The sequence below is a fragment of the Protomyctophum bolini genome (genome assembly GCF_963924005.1).
Source record: "Protomyctophum bolini genome assembly, chromosome: 1".
Taxonomy (NCBI): Eukaryota; Metazoa; Chordata; class Actinopteri; order Myctophiformes; family Myctophidae; genus Protomyctophum; species Protomyctophum bolini.
Window position 1 is genome coordinate 47,620,418 of NC_137862.1, and position 21,063 is coordinate 47,641,480.

General features: G+C 41.6%; 1 protein-coding gene across 1 annotated transcript in view; it reads right to left on the reverse strand.

The window, feature by feature from the left end:
• unc13c (unc-13 homolog C (C. elegans)) overlaps positions 1 to 21,063 on the reverse strand; it is a gene marked incomplete at both ends in the record, with an annotated part of 246,798 nt that overhangs the window by 20,394 nt on the left and 205,341 nt on the right. Inside the window, 4 exons of the mRNA XM_080787767.1 lie at positions 8,332 to 8,412; positions 17,602 to 17,661; positions 18,277 to 18,400; positions 20,793 to 20,930. Of these exons, the coding sequence (XP_080643893.1) occupies positions 8,332 to 8,412; positions 17,602 to 17,661; positions 18,277 to 18,400; positions 20,793 to 20,930 (403 nt within the window). The remainder of the gene's footprint in view (positions 1 to 8,331; positions 8,413 to 17,601; positions 17,662 to 18,276; positions 18,401 to 20,792; positions 20,931 to 21,063) is intronic.

The following is a 21,063-nucleotide window of genomic DNA, read 5'->3' on the forward strand; positions in this document are numbered from 1 at the left end:
CTACATATTTAAAATTGTGCGTGTGCGTATGAATGTGTGTGTGAATGGGTGAATGTAATGCACAATCTCAGTAAAGCGCCTTGGATGAAGGCGCTATAGAAATGCACCATTTACCATTTATATAAAGGAATGGCTCTGGACATATGAGTTTTCCACCCGACAGAGTCGATATAGATATAGACAAATATTTTCAGGAGGAAAAAAAAGTTTTACCTGTGCTCAAATGAACCAATGTAGTTATTATTTAGTCATAAGCTTGTTAATAGTACTTTGATAAAACCCACAGACAGACTCATCTAGATTCAGTTTCACTTCCCCAAAATGTACAAAAAATATGAAAAAATACCAAATTAGAACTGCACTCTGCCGAGTGCATACTTGCTTGTTGCACACTAGTAGGCCATAAATGGCCTACTAGTGCGCAAGCAGAGCGCGCAAGTACTTTCGACCGCTGGAAAGTATCACATCTCAGTATCTCTGTGAAGGAACGTTTTAAATGTATAATCATTACGTGTAACTATTTGCTACCTAACTACTTTTTTACAGAAAAATGAATCATTGATATGTGATGAAAAAAAAGGTATATAAACTGAATTAAAATATATTATACAGTATAATTATTTTATTACTTATTGTAAATTGTCAATTGTTTTAAATGTATTTCATTTTGTACTATAGTGATATTAATACTAAATCATGATCAGAGTAATATGTGTCTCTAACTTCAATTTCTGTAATAATACTTTCAAATTTGTTGAAATATACATGATCTAAAATACTTCCGAAATCTGTAGTTGGATTTGTATTTAATTGTTTAAAGCCTAATCTTGACATGAAGGTCTTTATATTTATATCTTTTTCAGTATAATGGTCTTCATTGAAATCTCCTATTATCATAATTGTGGAAGTCGGAGATGATAGATACTTTACCATTTTCTTGAGAAATGTGTTTAATTCCGTAAGGTTTGTTTTAGGTGATCTGTACATAAGAATGATATATAGATCTTTATTTTTTACATGTATACATACGTGTTCTACTTTTTCTAATATCTCGATTTCTTTTTGAATTATTTCAATGGCAATATCTTCTTTTATAGCAAACATAACTCCCCCACCTATATCATATTCTCTGTCATTCCTGATTGTTTTGTAATTGGTGTTCATTGTTTTTAATTTAAAAGTAATGTTATTATTTTTCTTTAAGTGTGTTTCAGTAAAAGCTATTAGATCCAACATTTCGAGTTGGGAATCTGAGTTTATATCTTGTAAATGTGTTAGATAACCTCTGATGTTCAACAATCCAATTTTTAATGAATGTTTTAATGGTAATTGAGTTATCTTCCGTATATTTGGATTTTCTAGAGGTGATTGTCGTAATCGTATCATTTCTCTTTCTACATTCTTATCTACTTTGATCTTTTTAGGACTAAAATCAAGTATATATAGATCTCTTATCCTTTTCACTCGACTGAATGCTACATAGGCTTGTCCCGGGTTAAAACGTGAGCCCTTCATAGATACGACAATCTCTTGTATAGTTAAACCTTGAACCTTATGAATAGTTAATCCCCAAGCTAATGTCAACGGGAATTGAAACCTATTTGTTGATCCTGTTCTTCTGCCTCCATGGAAAATTATAGCTTCATGTCTGTATATTGGAACTGCTTCTGGGTAATTTTTATATTTACTATTATACTTCGCATTAAGACCAACATCTTTGTCTTGGAATTTAACAAGTATTACTGTAACATAGGTGTCGTTTTTCTCAAAGTCAATATACTCAACAAGTCCTCTGATACCGTTGACTAATCCATCAGATACCATTACATTAGTAGTCAACATCACTTGTGCACCAATTGCTATACTGAGTGTTGTTGGTAAACCTCCTGTTTGTGATAGTTTACTTTTTGTGCAATCCAGATCAAATAACCGTGTGTCTTTATCTTTTCTACTATCTTCTGCCTTTATATGAAAAATAGTAATAGTAAATAGTAAGTGATGACGTAAGAGATATGGTCATCTGTGTAGTCTGTTCCCAGCAGACCAGGCATTTACAAATTACAAATCACATTACAACTACATACAGAGTATGTAGTTGTAATTTGATTAGCAGTATACTGTGGTTACTTGGTTCCAAAAAGTGAAGCCAAGTTTTTTTCAACCGTAAGTCTGTGCCTGGTTTGCTGGGACCAGTTACAACATTACGTCATCCTTGAGAGAGTACATGGTGTGTATATGACGTAATGTTGTAACTTGTAACTTGTAACTTGTAACATTACGTCATATACACACCATGTACTCTCTCAAGGATGACGTAATGTTGTAACTGGTCCCAGCAAACCAGGCACAGACTTACGGTTGAAGAAAACTTGGCTTCACTTCGAAGAGACCAAGCGAAATGATTACTTGCGCGCTCTGCTTGCGCAAGTAATTAGGTAGGTCACACCTCACACAAGCTTCACGCCACGTTCCGAGCTTGTGATCTGCTACTTGTGTGTGACACTGTAGTATGATCACGTACAGTGTTCATTTACAAAAAAAAATCACACCTGAAATGAAGGCCGCTCTTATCATCATATACATCATCAGATTCTGGCCAATCACAATTTGCGTCCCTCACTTTTGTCAACAATGTTTGTGTTTGAGTGCACAAACACTCAGACTAAAACGATGTTTGCGTTTACACCAAGCTCCCAGTGAGGCTGGCCAACGTTGAAGCCGCGAGACGTCGTGGCCAGAGCTGGAACTGCAGCTCAGATTTAATATGTGCGTGTGTGCGTGTGTGCATGCGTGCGTGTGTGTGTGTGTGTGTGTGTGTGTGTGAACCATGCTTGGATCCTGTCCCAGGGAGGTGGACAGCATGTGTCCAAGCACACTAGGCACCTTTCAACGATGCCTTTTCCCTTAATAAGATCTGACCACTGCAGCCATTGTCCCTACAGCCTATACAGAGTGGTGACAGGCCAGACTCCATCGAGGAGAGAGCACAGCTTGCCTGTCCTAATCTAGAGCAGGCGTATCAGCAGCACTAGTGGTGGTATAGGGCAGGCTACTTGGGGAAAAGCAGTGGTGGGGAAAAAAGTACTTAAAGTATTTATCGTACACCTGAGGACAATTCTATAAAAATGTCTTCTAAATCCAGTTTTCTGAAAAAGTCTGTCGTGCTCAACCTTTTTCATCTCAAGGACCCCCAGAATTATCTGTATTTGGCCGTAGACCCCCCATCTGAAAATATGTTGTTCCAGGGACCACCCACCCCAGAAGCAAAGATATGAGTTAAACATGTTCACTGTGACAGAATATATATATTCAAATATTCGCGCCACATTTTCAAGATTTTTCAACAGCCAAAAGTATATAACATAATGCTTAAAACACCAAAAAGGGGGTTTCTGTCCTGAATGGGTTAAGTATCAATACGGTTTTCAAATGTTTTATATATGTGATCTCGTCATAAAGGTTTCAATCAATCAATAAAAATCTTTTGAAAATAGCAGAGGCCGAAATGTATGTAGGGCTAAAGTGGTTCATGTATGTTTTGTAATAATAATCTAAATCTACAAAGTAACTAAAGTTTTCAAATAAATTGAGTGGAGTAAAAGCACAATATTTGCCTCTGAAATGTAGTGGGGTAGAAGTAAAAGTATACTGTACTGTAAAGTACTGTACATCTTGAACACAAAAAAAAGGCAAAAACAGCTGATCACATTGACCAATTTCAACACATCTTGATGTGACAGATCATACTTTATTTTACTATTTTTGTCACAATGGGGAATCTAAATGACATTTTGACTTCCCCTTGACGAGCTGTACACAAGTGAAAACCAGTAGTTTACATTATGTGAAGTGGTACGGTGCTATGGAAAAACGACAATAGTTAGGCACCGCAAAGCCCAATAAGAAATAAATGACTTAAAATAATGTTAAAGGCCTGGGCCATGGCTCAGCGGTCCAGGCACCTTGGCTGGTAATCCAGTCTGGCAGTGTGCCGTGGGTTCGACTCCCGATCCCGACGGCCTTTACTGCATGTCTTCCCCCCCCATCTCTCTCCCCATTTGTCAGCCTACTGTCTGTCCCTCCATAGAAAATATAAATTAAAGGCGAAAGCCACAAAAAAAACATTTAAAATAATGTTTAAAAAAAACTGTGTTTGGCGGAGGAGAGCAAACAAGCTGCCTTTCCTTTTATGCACTGACTCACAGGTCAGGGGTTAAATGTGCAAGGAACACATTGACGTATTAAAGCAAATTACAGAAGCCCATTTGAATTGAACGAAGGCTATCGACCTTCAGACGCAGACACACTATAAAGGCGAATGTTTCCCTCCCTGATCGGAAGCCATTCAGAGTTCAAAGGTTCAACGTTCATTCTCCATTTCCTCCAGAGTAAAAGGTTCTCTCTCCGGAGAACAAAACACTCCATTCACTCACAGTCAAATAGTAATAAATGCTTAGGGTTGTCGGCAAAAAGAGAGCCGCCCGTCGTCTTCAGCTTGTATCAGCGTTCCTCAGGCTCTGTGCCCAGAAACACTCAAGTACTTTTTTCTTTTGTGATGTGAGCTAAAATAAATAAGTGAAATGTGACTGTTTTGTCCTCCTCGACTTCGGGGGAAATGTGGTACCTTTTTCCACATTATTCTTTTATTTCTATTTTAATAATATTCGAGAAAATGCCTCAGTGGATTTGGGCGTTGTTATGGCTGGCTCTGGGGCCATAACGAAAAAGCGGAAACCCCACCGGAGGACAATTTACATACTTGAATAATAGTAATTAAAGAATTAAAGAAGGTTCCAACTGAAATTGGCAGGGAAACATGCTGCCCAAATCTTATAACCAAAACAAACAAACAAAAGAACAAGGGTGCTCTCCTGCGGCCGCCCCTGCAGCCTGTGGAGAAATGCAGGTCTGATGTTCTGTGAGAGCAGGTCTCTTAAATAGAGTCTGGGGAGGACACTGGCCAGGTGTCTCCCCTTCCACTAATCATCTCCGGCTCCGCCCTCCAACACGGCAATGGAATTGTTAAAGGCACAGCCACACATACACACAGAACCCCATAGACTAAAGGCCCAGGGGGCCGTCACAGGGTTTATAGCTATCCACTGTTGTTGGAAGAGCAAGAGCTCCTTTTCAAAGACAGATATTGAAATGTGCTCCGTCGGGCGGAAAGCTCACGTCCAAAACTGTCACTTTTCAGGATTCAATTAAAAAAAAATAGCCAAAGTAGCAGATCTACAAGGTCAAAACGTGACGTGGAGCAACGCGATTTGAGCTTGCGGATCTGCTACTTTCGATACTTTTGTGTGACGCTGTAGTACATTTAATTTACGGAAAAACACAAAAAGTTAAAAAATGGAGTTAAGGTCACAGTGAATTAAAATGCAGCGTTGGTTGGTTGAGGCCTTGGGGCACCATTAACCACTTTGCTGTGTTAGTTTAGGATTGCTCTCATCATGTTCTACTAACTTATTTGACTCCCGAGTCCATTTCTGCCTCTTTCTCCGTTTGTTTTGTTCACAATGCTGGGAGGGGGGAAAAAAGTAACCTTTCCCGCCTACTTGAGCCATTACCGAACGCTGGTGTTAATTGGCTGTCGCCGTTGGAATACTGATGAAGAGCAATGCAGCGTTCAGGATTGATCTAATCTGGAAGGTGGTCTCCTTGGAGACGGCATATAGAATCAATTTGTTTCCTCAGCACTTTCACAATATAGTGTTCAACCCCCAGTGGCACTCCTGTGTAATTCTCCACCTGTCCCCGACAGAGGCTTTGTTGTCAAATTGCTTTGCATTGTGCACTTCACTGCATGCCGGGTAAACAAACAGTTATTAGGCCAACAGTCCAATTATTCTTATGACAGGCCACTCTTGCACTCTCTCTAAACCTGGACTTTCATCAAAACAACCTCCAATAAGTGTCTAGATTAGATTTTAAAAAAAGTTTGTCACGCACTCATAAAGTGCATGCGGAACAACAAGATAATAACTATTATATAATATTTATAACACAAGGTAAAAGGGGAAAAATGTAAAAGTTAAAACTTTAGCAACAATAAAGAGAGATGTGTATAGAAAGCAATGGCAGAAAACCAGGATAGTTCACAGAGAATTTGCCTGATGAAGTTTGAAGACCCACCCCAAGACCTTGGTGGCGCTATGCAATGGGTTCATCCTCCGGGGAGCGTGAATGCAATCAGCTCAACATTACATCCACCCAATACAATTTTCCATGTCTAGTGTGAAAGTGGAAATTGGCCTATATGGGCAGTATTGGAAAATAATTACTCACATGTTTTACTCAAATTAAAGTATCAAATACTGCAATGTAGAAATACTAAAAGACTAAAAGTTCGGAATTCAAAATTTACTTGAGTAAGATTACAAAAGTATCGGCATCAAAATGTACGTAAAAACAAACGTACAAAGTACTCATTATGCAGAATGTCCCCGAATTTCAAGTGTTCAAATATTGTTTTGAAATTAGCAAATGTACAAGCTCACAATGCATCGCATCGCGGCGCATAGTGAGCTTGTAGATTGGCTATTTTCAAATGGTTGAAATGTATATGGGGTGAAGTGGTTTTGTAATAATAATCAAAATCTGCATTAAGCAATAGCAACTAAAGTTTTCAAATAATTGTAGTGGAGTATATGTACAATATTTGTACAACTTTCCACCACTGCCTACGGGTGGCAAAGTGGTTTTCAAACTTTTCCATGTCTAGGCCCGTTATTCTTTTTGGCATTTGAGCCACGGACCACCATTTGATGACATTTAGCCTGAAAATGTAAGAATTCTGTTATTGTTGGATACGATTTTGTCCACAATTCCATGCTGTATTGATGTTGGTACCATTGGGAGAGACAACAGACAAGCCAGTTCTTCTACGTTCTCTAATTGTGTAGACTTCTTGTAAATGAATGCAGATGTTTAACAATAATTTAATATAACCCTTGGGAGCATAAAATTTGCTTTCATTTTACGCTCTCAAGAGTTAAAGATCTATAAGGGTCCATTTGGTTACCGACTCTCCCATCATCATTTAGCTGGGGACCACCTGGCAGGGCTGGAGTGGGACAAAAATTCGGCCTGGTCATTTTTGCGTGAATTTGGCCCAGACCGGCCCACCACAACCAGCGCGCAGATACCGTAGCAGAAACTCTACCGCCCGCTCCGTCGAGGCACACATAAACAAACAAGCCCTAATACCACCACTTTTACAGAACAACATAAACGATACAAACCAACAGACAACTACACAACCCTTTGTAGAGGGTTTATTTGTCACTCACTGATACAGGTACAGTGACATTATCATGATGGCACTGGCAGAATGGCCTGCCGCCTATTGGCCAGCCTGTTTTTTTCTTTATCATGGCGGCCACCTACGGTCGCGGCCCACCGGGAATATGCCCAGTATGACCTGTGGCCAGTCCAGCCCTGCCACCTGGAACTCCCTCAAGGACCACTGGTGGAAAACCACTGCACTAGAGGAAGGGCGGGCGGGGTAGTAGGGTGCATGAACGTGCACCGAAAAAGCCACGGCAATCCAGCCGGTAAAGTTTCAGAGATATGTTGTTGTTGTTTGGGACCAAAGTGGTGGATGGGCAGACAGCCAACTGATAACCAACAGTGCCATCCTCGAAGCTTAAAACGTCTATGGTGTTGTTTTAGAATGTGTTATTGTTTGGGTGTTGTGTACATCCATCTTAGCCAACAAAAAAAACACCTCCTACCTACATAGAACGCTCAGAGAATTAGAGTATCATTAACAGGTTTGTAACAACACTTTCTACTGCTTGCTGTTACAAAAACAGAATGTATTTTTGGGTCTGTGATGCGCAGCACAAAGGCGGGTGTGAGGTGCTGGGAATGCACTACATGGCGCGGCAGCACGGGGGGAAGTTCCATCATGGCTTTGTGTCGACGTGTCCTTGAGTAAGACACAGAGGGCCATGTGTTGCATGCATACCGCCTTTCCATTATCGCCAATTATCCATAACATTCGCCTCATCCCTAAACGTATTAGCCATATTTTACTAATGACAGATGTAGTCACTACAAATGTCCCAAGAAACTAGCTAGCCTAGCCACCGAGTTTGCTGCTCTGCTCTGGGAAAACAGAGCAGCAGAATTCTTTGTTTTGATTAGGTGTGGAGCACGTTTGGACCACGGCTAGAAGGCTGATTCAACCAATCAGATTGCTTCCTCGGAACGACCTGTTGTATAACCTGCGATATATACTGAAGCTCAGCAGTTTGCCTCTATACTCCCCCCCCCATGGGGTTTTATGGGACTGACAGCAGTGACACAGCTGGTCTGGAAACTCACCTTGATGGTGGGGAGCACCAGGTCCATGGCTGCACACTGCCGCGGGGTCAGACTCCTGGCCTCCTCTCGCGTTACATGCTCCTGGAGAGAAAGGGGGGGGAGAGAGAGAGAGAGAGAATTATGGCAATTAGTTAAAACAAATGAATCAAAACATTTCAGAAATTGTCAAACATGGCCATTGTAAAATAGCCACATGCACAAAGCTCACAACTGTTGTGAGCTTGTGTAGATTGGCTATTTCTGTCATTCATCGTACGGCAACATATCGACAAGTCTCAAGTGATTTTAAGGTTTCCGAAAAATGTTGAATCAAAACAACAAGCATTGTCATCACTTTTAGTAGGTTATGTTATGAGAATACATTGTAATATTGACTGGTTGACTGGCCTGATTGATACATCGTGCATACAATACATACATTAGAGTAGACATTAACATAGCCTATATATTAGTGACTATATGATTGATTGATTGATTGATTGATTCTTTATTGCAGACTCAGGGGAATCCATATCACAGTACAACACAATAGATAAAAAGAATAATAATATAGAAAGAAATATACAATAAAAAGAGTTCCACCATATTCAGTTTCGAACATACAGACAAGTTCGCCAATGGTTCCACAGTCTGGAGGAGAACCTGACAGAACTACGTACCATGTTTGTGATGACATTAATGATGTCATTTACTGACTCAGATACCCTACACATGAATTTGTACATAAGATTGCGTAGCACAGCAGAGCAGGTGGGAACCCCAACACTGACAAACATTTGACTTGCACTGGAGCTTCTTGGAGCTCTCAGAAGCAGCCTCATACAGTCATTGTATGCCACTGTCAATCGCCTGATACTGGCCTGCTTGTAGCGGCACCACAGGTGGGCGGTGTACAGGGGTGTACAAAAGGATTTAAAAAGTGAGATCTTCACTGGTACTGAGCACATGCTAAATTTTCTACACAGCATGTTTCCTTGCGCATACAGCATCCGACGCTGTCTAAATATATCCTTGTCATCAGAGAGGTCATTCGAGATGATGTGGCCCAAATATTTAATCTCACTGCAGACACTAAGGATAGAGCCAGAGAGATAAAAAACAGGAAAGGTTAAATGTCTGTCTTCCCTGCTACGGACAATCATAATCTTGCTGTTAATATGTTAATGGATACTGTATGTATAGTGTATATCGTATGTTGGGTGGAAACCACATTATGTCCAAAACTGTAACTTTCAGGCGTTCAAATAAAAACATATATAGCTAAAAGTAGCAGATCTACAAGCTCAAGATGTGGCGCAAAGTGACACATTTTGAGTTTGTAGATCTGCTACTTACGATCTGCAACGCTCTCAAGCGTTACAGATCTCCAAGTGTCCATTTGGTTACCAACTTTTTATCATTTATCTGGGGACCACATGGAATGCCCTCAATTCATTTAGGTTTCTACAGCACGACAGTAGCAATATACTGTAGATATCTGTAAAGAGGACAAAAACATGCATATAGGCTGGAGAACTTATTTCCACTGTGGTCCCTGGAGAAATTACTTCAAAAAGCATTTCATACCTAGAAGATAGTAGTTTGCGGTATACTTTCATACTGTAAATTCATAATTCCATCACCACATTATTTCCCAGGAGTCACTATAGTTTTCATTTTGAAGCCAGATTGAGTAGTGTCCTCAGAGCCTTTTGAGTACATTAAAATGAACATAATTGGTGCTAGTTGTAAACCACTGTCTCGTTAAATGAAAGCAGTATTAAAGTTGTAACTTCTGTCATTATCGTTGTACTTTAATCCAGAGGGATTTACAGTGAACATGGTCAACACGATGTAAAACATAAAATGCACAGAAATTGCAATCTAGGATAATCAATAAACCAAGAACATATCAGTGTGAAAAGTATAATAAAAATAACCCTAACCTAACCATAACCGCACGCAGGGAGCAGCACATGTTCGCCAACCTTAACGCATGTTGGGTGTTAGTCTGCAGTTTTTTGTTTTTTTTTAAGATATTTGTAATAGCTTTTTTGCCTTTATTTGATAGGGTACAGTAATGTGACAGGACTGGGGGAGAGAGATGGGGGGGGAAGACATGAGGCAAAGGCCGACGGGCTCGGGACTCGAAGCCCAGGCAAAGTAGTTCTAACTGCAACGGAGAGTTGGTTCCACAGTTTGGGAACCAGAAGGGAGAAGAGTACTGGGACGTGTTGTTGATGTTGTCAGGGATGTTTCAGGGAAGGTTCTGGAGCTAACACCACGAGACGCGTGATTTCTTTCTACGTCCGAGCATAGACATGGTAACGCCCCGCCTGCCTCTGATTGGCCTACCGACACTGCCCGTCTTGCCTTCCTCCGAGATGCAAGGCTACTCTGTGGTGGGAAATAATACAAGTACAAGAGAATGGCAACACACGACAGTAACTTTTTACTTTAATTTTGGTAGAAGAGCTCCCGACCGGATCATACAGACTTTTGAAACGGAGACCAGGCTTTCCTCCGATGTGGTGGAAAGCCTGGTGAGGCGAGGTTATACAGTACATGCTGGATAGTCTGCCACGAGGTTTTATTTTTGCAGATAAGTAAGCATGGGATGGGACCGAGGCTACGAGGTTACTCCGTGGTGGGAAATAAATAAATATCTTTGTAGCATTATTTTACTATAATTAGATTAATACACGATAATCAACACTAACACTTTAATTTAGAACAGCCAAATCAAATCATAGTTGTTCAATCAATTATTCAATCAAAGCAAACGGCACAAACGATATTAGTTTGCCTCTTCTCCAAAAATTAAAGTTACAAGTTACTGTCGCGTGTTGCCATTCTCTTGTACTTGTATTATTTCCCACCACGGAGTAGCCTTGCATCTCGGAGGACAGGCAAGAGCGGCAGTGTCGGTAGGCCAATCAGACGCAGGCGGGCGTTACCATATGCTCGGACGTAGAAAGAAATCACGCCCACGAGACAGGCCCTGGACGATAACCCACAGGGGAAGTAAAGACTAAAGAGTACTAAAGAGGAAACAGGGTAGGCTGAGAAACACCTGGAGACGTTCCACTCTCCAGGACCTAAAGAACATTGGAATGAGCTGGCAGGAAGCAAAAGCCCAGGCCCAGCAGATATAGTGAGATGGAGAGCTCTGGTGGACGCCCTATGCCCCTCGACGGGGTAAAGAGGATTAAGTCAAGTCTGACAGCTTCCCTGTGTTAGGGGACACCACATGGCTTTTCAAACCACAACCCATCACTTATCATGGATCAAAGTGCAAGACGTGGATGTGTGGGTATTAGCAAACTGTAGCTTGAGAAGGTTGAGCACCACTGACATAGAAACATTTTTCAGAAAACTTTTAGGATTATTTTAGAATTGGCCTCAGTCCTAAATGGGTTAATTCATGTTAATGTGTCATATTAGATATTTAACCACCTAAACCCTCAACACTTGTCCTTTGGCTCTGTACTTTGTCTACTGTTTGGCCCTCAAATCTCTGAAAATAGCCGATCTACAAGCTTGTAGATTGGCTATTTTGGGTGGATGTTCCCGACAAAATAGGGATGCTAAGTAACTAGGACCCCCTGTTGATTGAATGCAATAATCGATTGAAGTAGCTATAAGCAATAATATATGTAAAAATGTTAATGAACTTTTTTCTGGTCACACATCTAGGGGCTACAATCTGTAAGACAAAGAAGCTTTGTCATTGGTCGGAAAACTCGGTTGAAATGAGTAACCAATCAGGAAATAGATAGGCAAATCGACAAATGACAAAGCATATCTTTGAATGCAGATTACGGCCCCTAGATGTGGAGCGTTTTACCCATTGGTGGTTGTCTGAATACCAAAAAAGGGAAAAAAAGGTAATTAAAATATTGACATATTATTGCTTATAGCAGCTTTAATAATCAGAACAGAATATTTTGGGCATGTCATTATAGTCAAAAGGTTTAAAAACAATTGCTAAGCACTTGCAAAGGTAAAAGTCTGAAAATGAAAATGATCTTAAATCTTTGGGACTGTGTTATTTGTGTGTTGTGTTGAGATGTGTGTGTTCAGAGAAATGTGAGGTGAAGGTGACAGTCGGTACTACCGTAGTTATGCACTCAGAGAGTCACAACAACAACAGTTGCAAAGTTTGTTCTCATCTATATTAGTCTGCCTGCATGCAGCAAACAAACAAAAGTGAAATGAGGACAAACAGAGACAGAATCCTTTCAAATAATATTGTTATTCTATTGTTATCTGGGTCTCTCTTCTCAACTCAGCTGTAACGGATGCATTTGTATAGTCTGGCTCCAGGCCTAAATCGCTACCATCTATCTAATAATTTAGCAGACGCTCGCTCGCTCGCTGTTTAAATCGCTCGGTCGCTGTCTGTCAGTCAGAGTACTTCCTTAGCATAGAGCAAGACAGCTGCTCGCTTTCTGCGCCATCTCACAACGCCACGACGCACGGACCGCCTCACGGAACGCAGTGCCGCACAGCCCTGTCCTCCAACCTCAATCGGCCCTGCATTACACACGCCAAACATTCTAACATTCATCTTAATTAAATTAATTTGAGACAAAAAAAAACATCTCCCCGCAAATCACATGTCACCAGTGTCACCAGTGAAATGCATGTTGGGACGGACACAGATTAATACTGGGACACACCTTTCCGCGCAACAGACCCACACGCCCACACTGAACATCATTTGCTGTTCATATATTCAGAACGGGTAAGGACTAGTTAAAAAAATATGTCCTGGCGATTCAGGTCTGGTGACTCGATCTGCCTACGGTCTACACTCTACAGTGTCAGTCTCGATCGAAAATCTGATCGCAGCAGCTGATTGGCCATCAACCACGTCCCTCGACAGCGTCAAACAACAAACTATAGCTTCCCCCCACTGCGGTGTCTCGTGACCGTATCAATCTGGCTATTGAATCGATCTATGATGAATAGTTTCTTTACAGGTTTTATAAACATCATCCGACATATTTTACCGCTTTTGTTTACATGCTAGTATAGCGCTCGGCGCTCGTTGACTGTGCTTGTTTGGTTAGCAACCGGGTTAGCCATAGCCACATGATTGCCAACGTCATCTACTTCCCTATACTATTGTGATTGGTTGGTATGAACCAATCGCCGAAGACTGCCGCTTTGAAAACGCCCAATCCCAGAAACTGCTGCCGTGGAGACGGCTTGTTGGTATAGTTACAGTACATTTACACACACAGACAAAGTCACATGAGCATAAACAGAGTACATAAAGGAAAAGGACAAAGTATACGTATTAAGAAAAGAAAAAAAGGACAATCAATTTGGTAATGATCAGTTGTGATTAGGATTAAGCAGGAGCTGATGGATCACTGCAGTGCTTATGGGTAGCAGACAGGAACCCTACCATCTGCACGCTAATGGAGGCCTCAGATGTTCCCTCAAAGGACATCTCAGAGTCACACACACACACGCACACACACAGCCCCAAACCCCAATACGCACATGCTCATGGAACCATGAAAGATAAATCAACATGTTCTGTACGTATGTGCATATTATGTACATACACATAGCCCTAAACCACAGCGCAGAAACTCACACAGAGATAATCATACACCTATGAAAGACACGACGTTATCGACATGCATATTACGTACATAATGCCTATAGTAGCCCCAAACTCCAGAAAACACACACATGCACAGTGTGTGTAGAGCCTACAATGTGACGGCATTTGAGGTTCAGGGGGGGGCGGGTACCGTCCTAAAGTACAGGCTCTTCGGTGCAACTGAAAATTTCTGACGAGCCGAAATCATTTCGGCACTACAGCGCCGAAACAGCGGTAAAATAGTATGTATGAATCGGCCCTAATGCAGAGCTATTAACATCTTCGACACACATCTACTCCCACGCGCCGCGCGGCTGGTTAGTAATAGAGCATTGTGGTGGAACGCTCTACACTGATGCATTACAACGCCTCAGTGAAAACCGCTACACTACAGGGGAATACATATCCCCCGGGCCGGGCGCAATAGGACCAATTATACTATACCCACCCTGCTGGCTCAATGTACACATTTAGCTTTAGCCACTCGTCATCTCGTCACTACAGCGTACATGGGCCACATGGCGGCCCGCAGGTTGATATTGGAAGACTGATGAATGATTTGTTTCAGCTGTTACAATTCCACAAATGCAAACGTGACCCGCTTTAATTACTTCAGTGTAGCTTAATGTTATTAGTAGCTTAGCATTACATTTTCTTTAAATATATATTTTTTATCCCACTATTTTGTAATCCCCATTTTTCACCCCTGTGTCAATCATCTAATGTGATCCTGGGCTCTACACACCCTCCGCCAACCTAGTCCCCAAATATGGGGGACATGGGGAGAGCAACGGACTTGAACTCATGCTTCCTTCATGCCTGAGTGTCCAAGTTGCTCCTTTACACCTGACAGGGGGGGGTTTCCCTGGTTGGACGTAGCGCGTGGAAGGAACACGTTATTCCAACCAGTTCCTTTCCCCTCCATCAGGCGCCCCGGCTGGCCAGGGGGAGGCAGTTTAGTGTTATTGTCTTTTTTATGTCCAATGTATTTGTATTTAGTTTATAAAGTTAACATACAATTAAAGGAATTTGATTTTTTTTTTCAGCATTCCAATTGAAAAATAGCAAAAATAGCAGATCTACAAGCTGAAAACGCGTCGTAGTGCGACACGCTTTGAGCTTGTAGATTGGCTATGTTTGCTACGACGGTAATATGCAACGTGGCCCTGCAGTCTGGAGTGAGTGTGGAAATATAGTGGCCCTCTCCATCGTCAAAGTTGTCCACCCCTGATCTGCAGCTATGCAGTGGCGGTAACAATTAACCATGTGCATCAAGCACTGTACTTGAGCTCCTTATGTTACTTATTTAAATATTTAAATACTTCTACTACACTACAGTGTCTCAGACACAAATATGTAATATTGTTTTGTTCTATGTGTTCTGCATATGGCTGCTGGATCGCAAGACAAATTTCAGTGTGAACTGACGTGACAATAGAGTACCATGTCATGTCAGGTCATTCTACACGCGCACACACATATGGGGCAGGGACCTCTTCTCTTCATATTCTAACTTTCGATGCGACGCGAGGCGCTTTGAGCTTGTAGATCTGCTATACCTTTGCATTTGAATCCTGAATCCCATGTGTTATAGCGGCATTTACGAATATATATTACATTTGCACAAAATATAGGGATGGCAGGATTAATGCGGTTAAAAAGCATCACAAATGGGAATATGACGAGTCGAGGTGTGTGATTTCTCATAGGACTCCAGATGGACGTGCATATTCATATGTGCATAATCCATGGCAGAAGTGTGGATAAAGGTAGCTAAATGTCAGCCTCCTGCAGCAGATGCATGTTCCATTTATTAATCTAAACATTCAGCTAAGCTGCAGGCTGCAGCGTTATAAATCCCTCCTCTGGAATCACAGGACATTTGCATTCCAATTCTCCATAGAGTTAACGTTGTCGCCTTGCCAATGAACATTTGAGATTGTCAAGCCAACAATAGATATGCTTGCAGATCAAAATCAGTTCTTTAGCCATCGTGTGATGCAATGCTTTCATCCTCTCGTATAGGACCTACGGTATCCAGGTATTTATGTGTTCATCCTCTCGTAGGACTTACGGTATCCAGATATTTATGTGTTCATCCTCTCGTAGGACTTACGGTATCCAGGTATTTATGTGTTCATCCTCTCGTAGGACCTACGGTATCCAGGTATTTATGTGTTCATCCTCTCGTATAGGACTTACGGTATCCAGGTATTTATGTGTTCATCCTCTCGTAGGACTTACGGTATCCAGGTATTTATGTGTTCATCCTCTCGTATAGGACTTACGGTATCCAGGTATTTATGTGTTCATCCTCTCGTATAGGACTTACGGTATCCAGGTATTTCGAGCTACAACATTTTCGCTGTCTGGCATAACACTCTTATCTCCCATGTTCTAACTGTTTGTGTTTTTGAGCGGTGCCTCCGCTCCATTACGGAGCTACGTGTGCCCCTATGTCTGTTTGTACTGCATGTCCAAGCACGGAAAGCCGCACCACCTGCAGTGGCCAGTAGAGTACAGCACAGAGTAAAGTGGCACAGAATACACTAGAATACACTATAGTTGCACCGCTCACTTCACACAGGTGTGATTTATTTCCTTTTTTCGTAAGTTAACACCCTACTTGACCATAATACAGTGTCACACAAAAGCCTCAAAAGTAGTAGCAGATCTTCAAGCTACTTCGCAGTGCAAAGGGATGCATTTTGAGCTTGTATAGATCTGCTATCTTTGCTATTTTTGAAACCTCCTCATATATACTTTTCTTAAAAAACACACACGCACACGCACACGCACACACACACACACACACACACACACACACACACACACACACACACACACACACACACACACACACACACACACACACACACACACACACACACACACACACATCTCCGACAACAGCAACAGTTTCCAGTGGACACAAACCGAGTTCAGCAGATTTGGGGATGAGGTGAAATTGTGAGCGCATGCAGACAGTGTCACATACTGTACTGTACTGTAGCTGTACTGACAGACTGTGATGCCCAGATGACAGGAAGCCTGCTAAGCCGTGAGGAAATCCCTTTGGAGATGTTTCGGACAAGTCATATAACATGGCCGTCGGGTGGAAACCTCACGTGTCCAAAACTGTTACGTTTCGAGCTTGTAGATCTGCTACTTTGGATGGTTTTGTGTGGCACTGTACTGTGATGGAGTAGGGTGTTAATTTATGGAAAAACACCAAAGCGTTAAAATATGGAGATAATCCTGGTCTCTAAACTGCCTCCCCCTAGTGGCCAGCCGGGGCGCCTGATGGAGGGGAAAGGAACTGGTTGGAATAACGTGTCCAACCGGGAAAACTCCCCCCTGTCAGGTGAAAAGAAGCAGCTTGGACTCCTCATGCATAGAAGGAAGCATGAGGTCAGTCCGCTGCCCCCCCCCCCCCAGGTTGGCAGAGGAAGTGCAGCGCCCAGGATTACATTAGCTAATTGACACTGGGTGAAAAATGGGTTGCAAAATTGTGGGATAAAAAAGTATAACAAAAAATTAAAATGGAGACAAGAGGTTTCTGCCCGACAGCAATGATACGAGGTTGCTGTGGAGTGTGTGACTTGAGAAGGATTTTCGCACGCACGTGCGCGTGCACACGCACACACACAGGATATTGGCGTGCCAATTACCTTCAGTTTGGACAGCTGTCCCAGGTCCTTGGCTGCACTGAAGATCATCTGAGCTCCTGCCTGCAAGGAGAGATGAAAGAGACAGACCCGTTTGCCTTGAGCAATCACTATAGTTTTACTGTCTCTGTGTGTGTGTGTGTGTGTGTGTGTGTGTGTGTGTGTGTGTGTGTGTGTGTGTGTGTGTGTGAGAGAGTGATTTGGGCCAGATTTGGGCTTCAGCTCTACTTAATGTGGAATTTGTGGATGCGTTTAGATCTCTCCTTTATATGGAAAAACAATTGTCAGGGCATAGCCTTTTGGTGAAGCCTTATTATTTACATAAGTGATTCATACTCGCATCGTGTGTGTGCATGCAGAATGTAAGCAGCAAGCATGTATATGCATGTGCACCATCAAGATCTATAGTCATTTCCATAACTTCTGGCCGTGTGTGTGCGTGCGTACATGCGTCGTGTCTGACTTGTTCGTGTCTGGAAGGATTACAAAACATTTAAATATAAGCCCTGTTTTACAGAAGAAATGTGAAGCAGAGCTTTTTGTTTCATATCATGTGTGTGAACTGTGTGCAAAAGTCAAGACAACTAATATAAGGCACACAGAGACAGACAGACAGACAGACAGACAGACAGACAGACAGACAGACAGACAGACAGACAGACAGACAGACAGACGTACACTCTGGTCAGAGAGCGGCGGCAGCACGATGGTCCTCTCGATGGTGTTCAGCACGATCTTCCACAGCTCTTTGAGGACTCGCTTCAGCACCGTCTTCTCACAGATCTTGGCAAACAACATCAAGCTGTGGAGAGAGAGAGAGAGAGAGATGGAGAGAGAGAGAGAGACAGAGAGAGAGAGAGAGAGAGAGAGGGGCCATCTGTCACGTTCAGAGACTTTGATGGCATGTCATAATAATAATAATAAAAAAGGACAAAGACCCAAACATTGGCTGGCGGTGGCCAATCAATCCATTGACGACATCATGGCTCCCCCAGGGCTGAGCGAGCGACCCTATGCAGTATAATGTAAATGCAACAGCTTTCAACTTTAATCTCACCCCGTTGTATATTTAAAAAAAGGAGTATAGGGAAGGGGGTTTTGGCATTTGCATATCATTAAAGGATTTAGCATATAATAATACCCCGTTGGCCTCGATGTTGTGTCTGAGAGCAATATAATGTGCAGCTTATTCGAGCCGTACCGACGTTGTGTTCTCTCGAGAAGGCAAGGTGTGTTTATTTATGCATATGCTTTCTCCACCTCTGAACGTTTTTACATGATTAAGTTAATCATGTAAAAATGATCATCCAGGAAGTCCCCAGAAAAAGTATAGGAACAAAATCATTTAACCATTATTTTGGCTACAAAAAAATAGCAGATATACGTACAAGCGCATATGAGCTTGTATAGCTCTACTATTTTTGAACACTTGAAATAAAATCTTTTGCTTGCTTTTGGTGGTCACACGATATTTTGAGATGAGGGTCCGCGGGCAAATGCATATCATTTTTGTTGGTCCTTGACATGACTAAGTTTGAGCACCATCACTTATTTTTTTAATCGGCCTCAGGTCTTAATCTTATGGGTAAATAGGACTTAAGTGAGTGCTCTAATTCTTGATGAAATGACGCCTCTGCTCTCAGGAATGCAATTGAAGTATAGCCTATAAAACCCACCGGGTTGAATCCTGGATGGAGAGACAGGCGCAGCTGTTCAGGAGCAGATCGTTTAGAAGGTAATTTAGATCATTTTGGGGATGACATGCGGATATGGGGCCTCAGACGAGCTCCGCCCAGGCTGTGACTGAAATGAAATTGAATTGAATTGCGTGTCATGATGACGATGGGCGAAACAGCGGCTTCAAGAGTTGGCCAGGCTGTCTGTCTGATTGTTGCTTATTGATATGGAATAAGGGGTGGGCAACTTTGACTATGGAGAGGAGAGGGCCACTATTTTTCCACACCCACTCGAGAGGGCCACATTGCATATTACTGTCGTAGCAAAAATAGCTGATCTACAAGCTCAAAACGCGTCGGAATGCGACGCGTTTTGAGCTTGTACATCAGCTATTTTTGCTATATTTGAATTCAATAACGTTATTATTGAATTTCAAATGCATTTAGTTATAGTTATGTTAACTTTATGAACTGTTAACATAACCTACATTGGACACAAAAAGACAATAACATTTAAATACTAGTCTTGAAGTAATTAAAGCGGGTTTGGAATTGTAACAGCTGAAATCAATACTACCGTATATCAGTATTCTGATATTAACATGCGGGCCGCATTAAGTGGATTATCATCGTATACCATGTGGTTCTCAAACCTTTTCATGTCAAATTCATTTTTGATGTATTATTTTCCATCTGAAAATGTTTTGTGCCCCAGACGAGAAGATTTGTCTTAAAACAAATTCAAATTTTCCAGATATATTTTTTAATAAAAGGTTAAACGAATAGCAGATATACTAGAGATATAAGCTCACAGCACGGCACAAATTGACGCACCGTGAGCCTTGTATATCTGCTATTCCTTTATAGCCAATGTGTAAAATATGGATAAAGTGGTTAAAATGATTATGATGCTGTAAAATCACCTCCACTGGATTAACACATTTATATGTGACAATAACTGGAGTGCCTAAAAGTCGTTATGTGTGTGTGTGTGTGTGTGTGTGTGTGTGAAGCAGACTTTTCACAGTTTTATAAAACCAATTACCACATTTCCAGTCATCATGCTAGCTAGAAGCTTGAATGGTAGGGGTGTCAAAAAAAATCGATTCAAATTAGAATCGCGATTCTGTTTTTTCATTCAAAATCGATTCACAATTTCATTCATTAGATTTCTTTTTCTGGTTACAGTTACAGGAGTTTTCACTACGTGTCTGTGATATGAAATGTAAGCTTACCCTAATCACAGTAAACATCATGTCTTCAGTCATTTTCTAGTTAATGTAGTCACTTCAGTTCAAGACTGGAGTAGATTGTGATGAAATCCTACAGTATGTATTGAATCGAGAATAATTTTGAATAGAAAATAGAAAATTTAGATTTTCTTTAAAAAATCGTTTTTGGATTGAGAATCGAGTTGAATCGACTCGTGACCCCAAGAATCGTAATCGAATCGAATCGCGGGACACCCTATTGAATGGTCTGCGGTAAAAATAAAAAATAAAGTCTCCAGAAACTGACTTTTTGTCCAGGAGGTCCATGAGAGGCCTGAGGACCGTCTCTGCGTCCATGGCCGGGTTGCTGCCCTTGATGGGGCCTTTCATCTGGACCAGCTCCTGGTTCATCTGCTTCACGCAGTCTTCGATCACTGGTTTGAAACTGACACACAAAGTTACACAACACAACACAAAGTCACAAAAAATGTGTGTGGGGGGGCCACCGATGGCCTATAGTTGTTAACAAAAAAATTATTCTACTGTACATCCTGACAGGATCTGAAAAAGCTATGTTT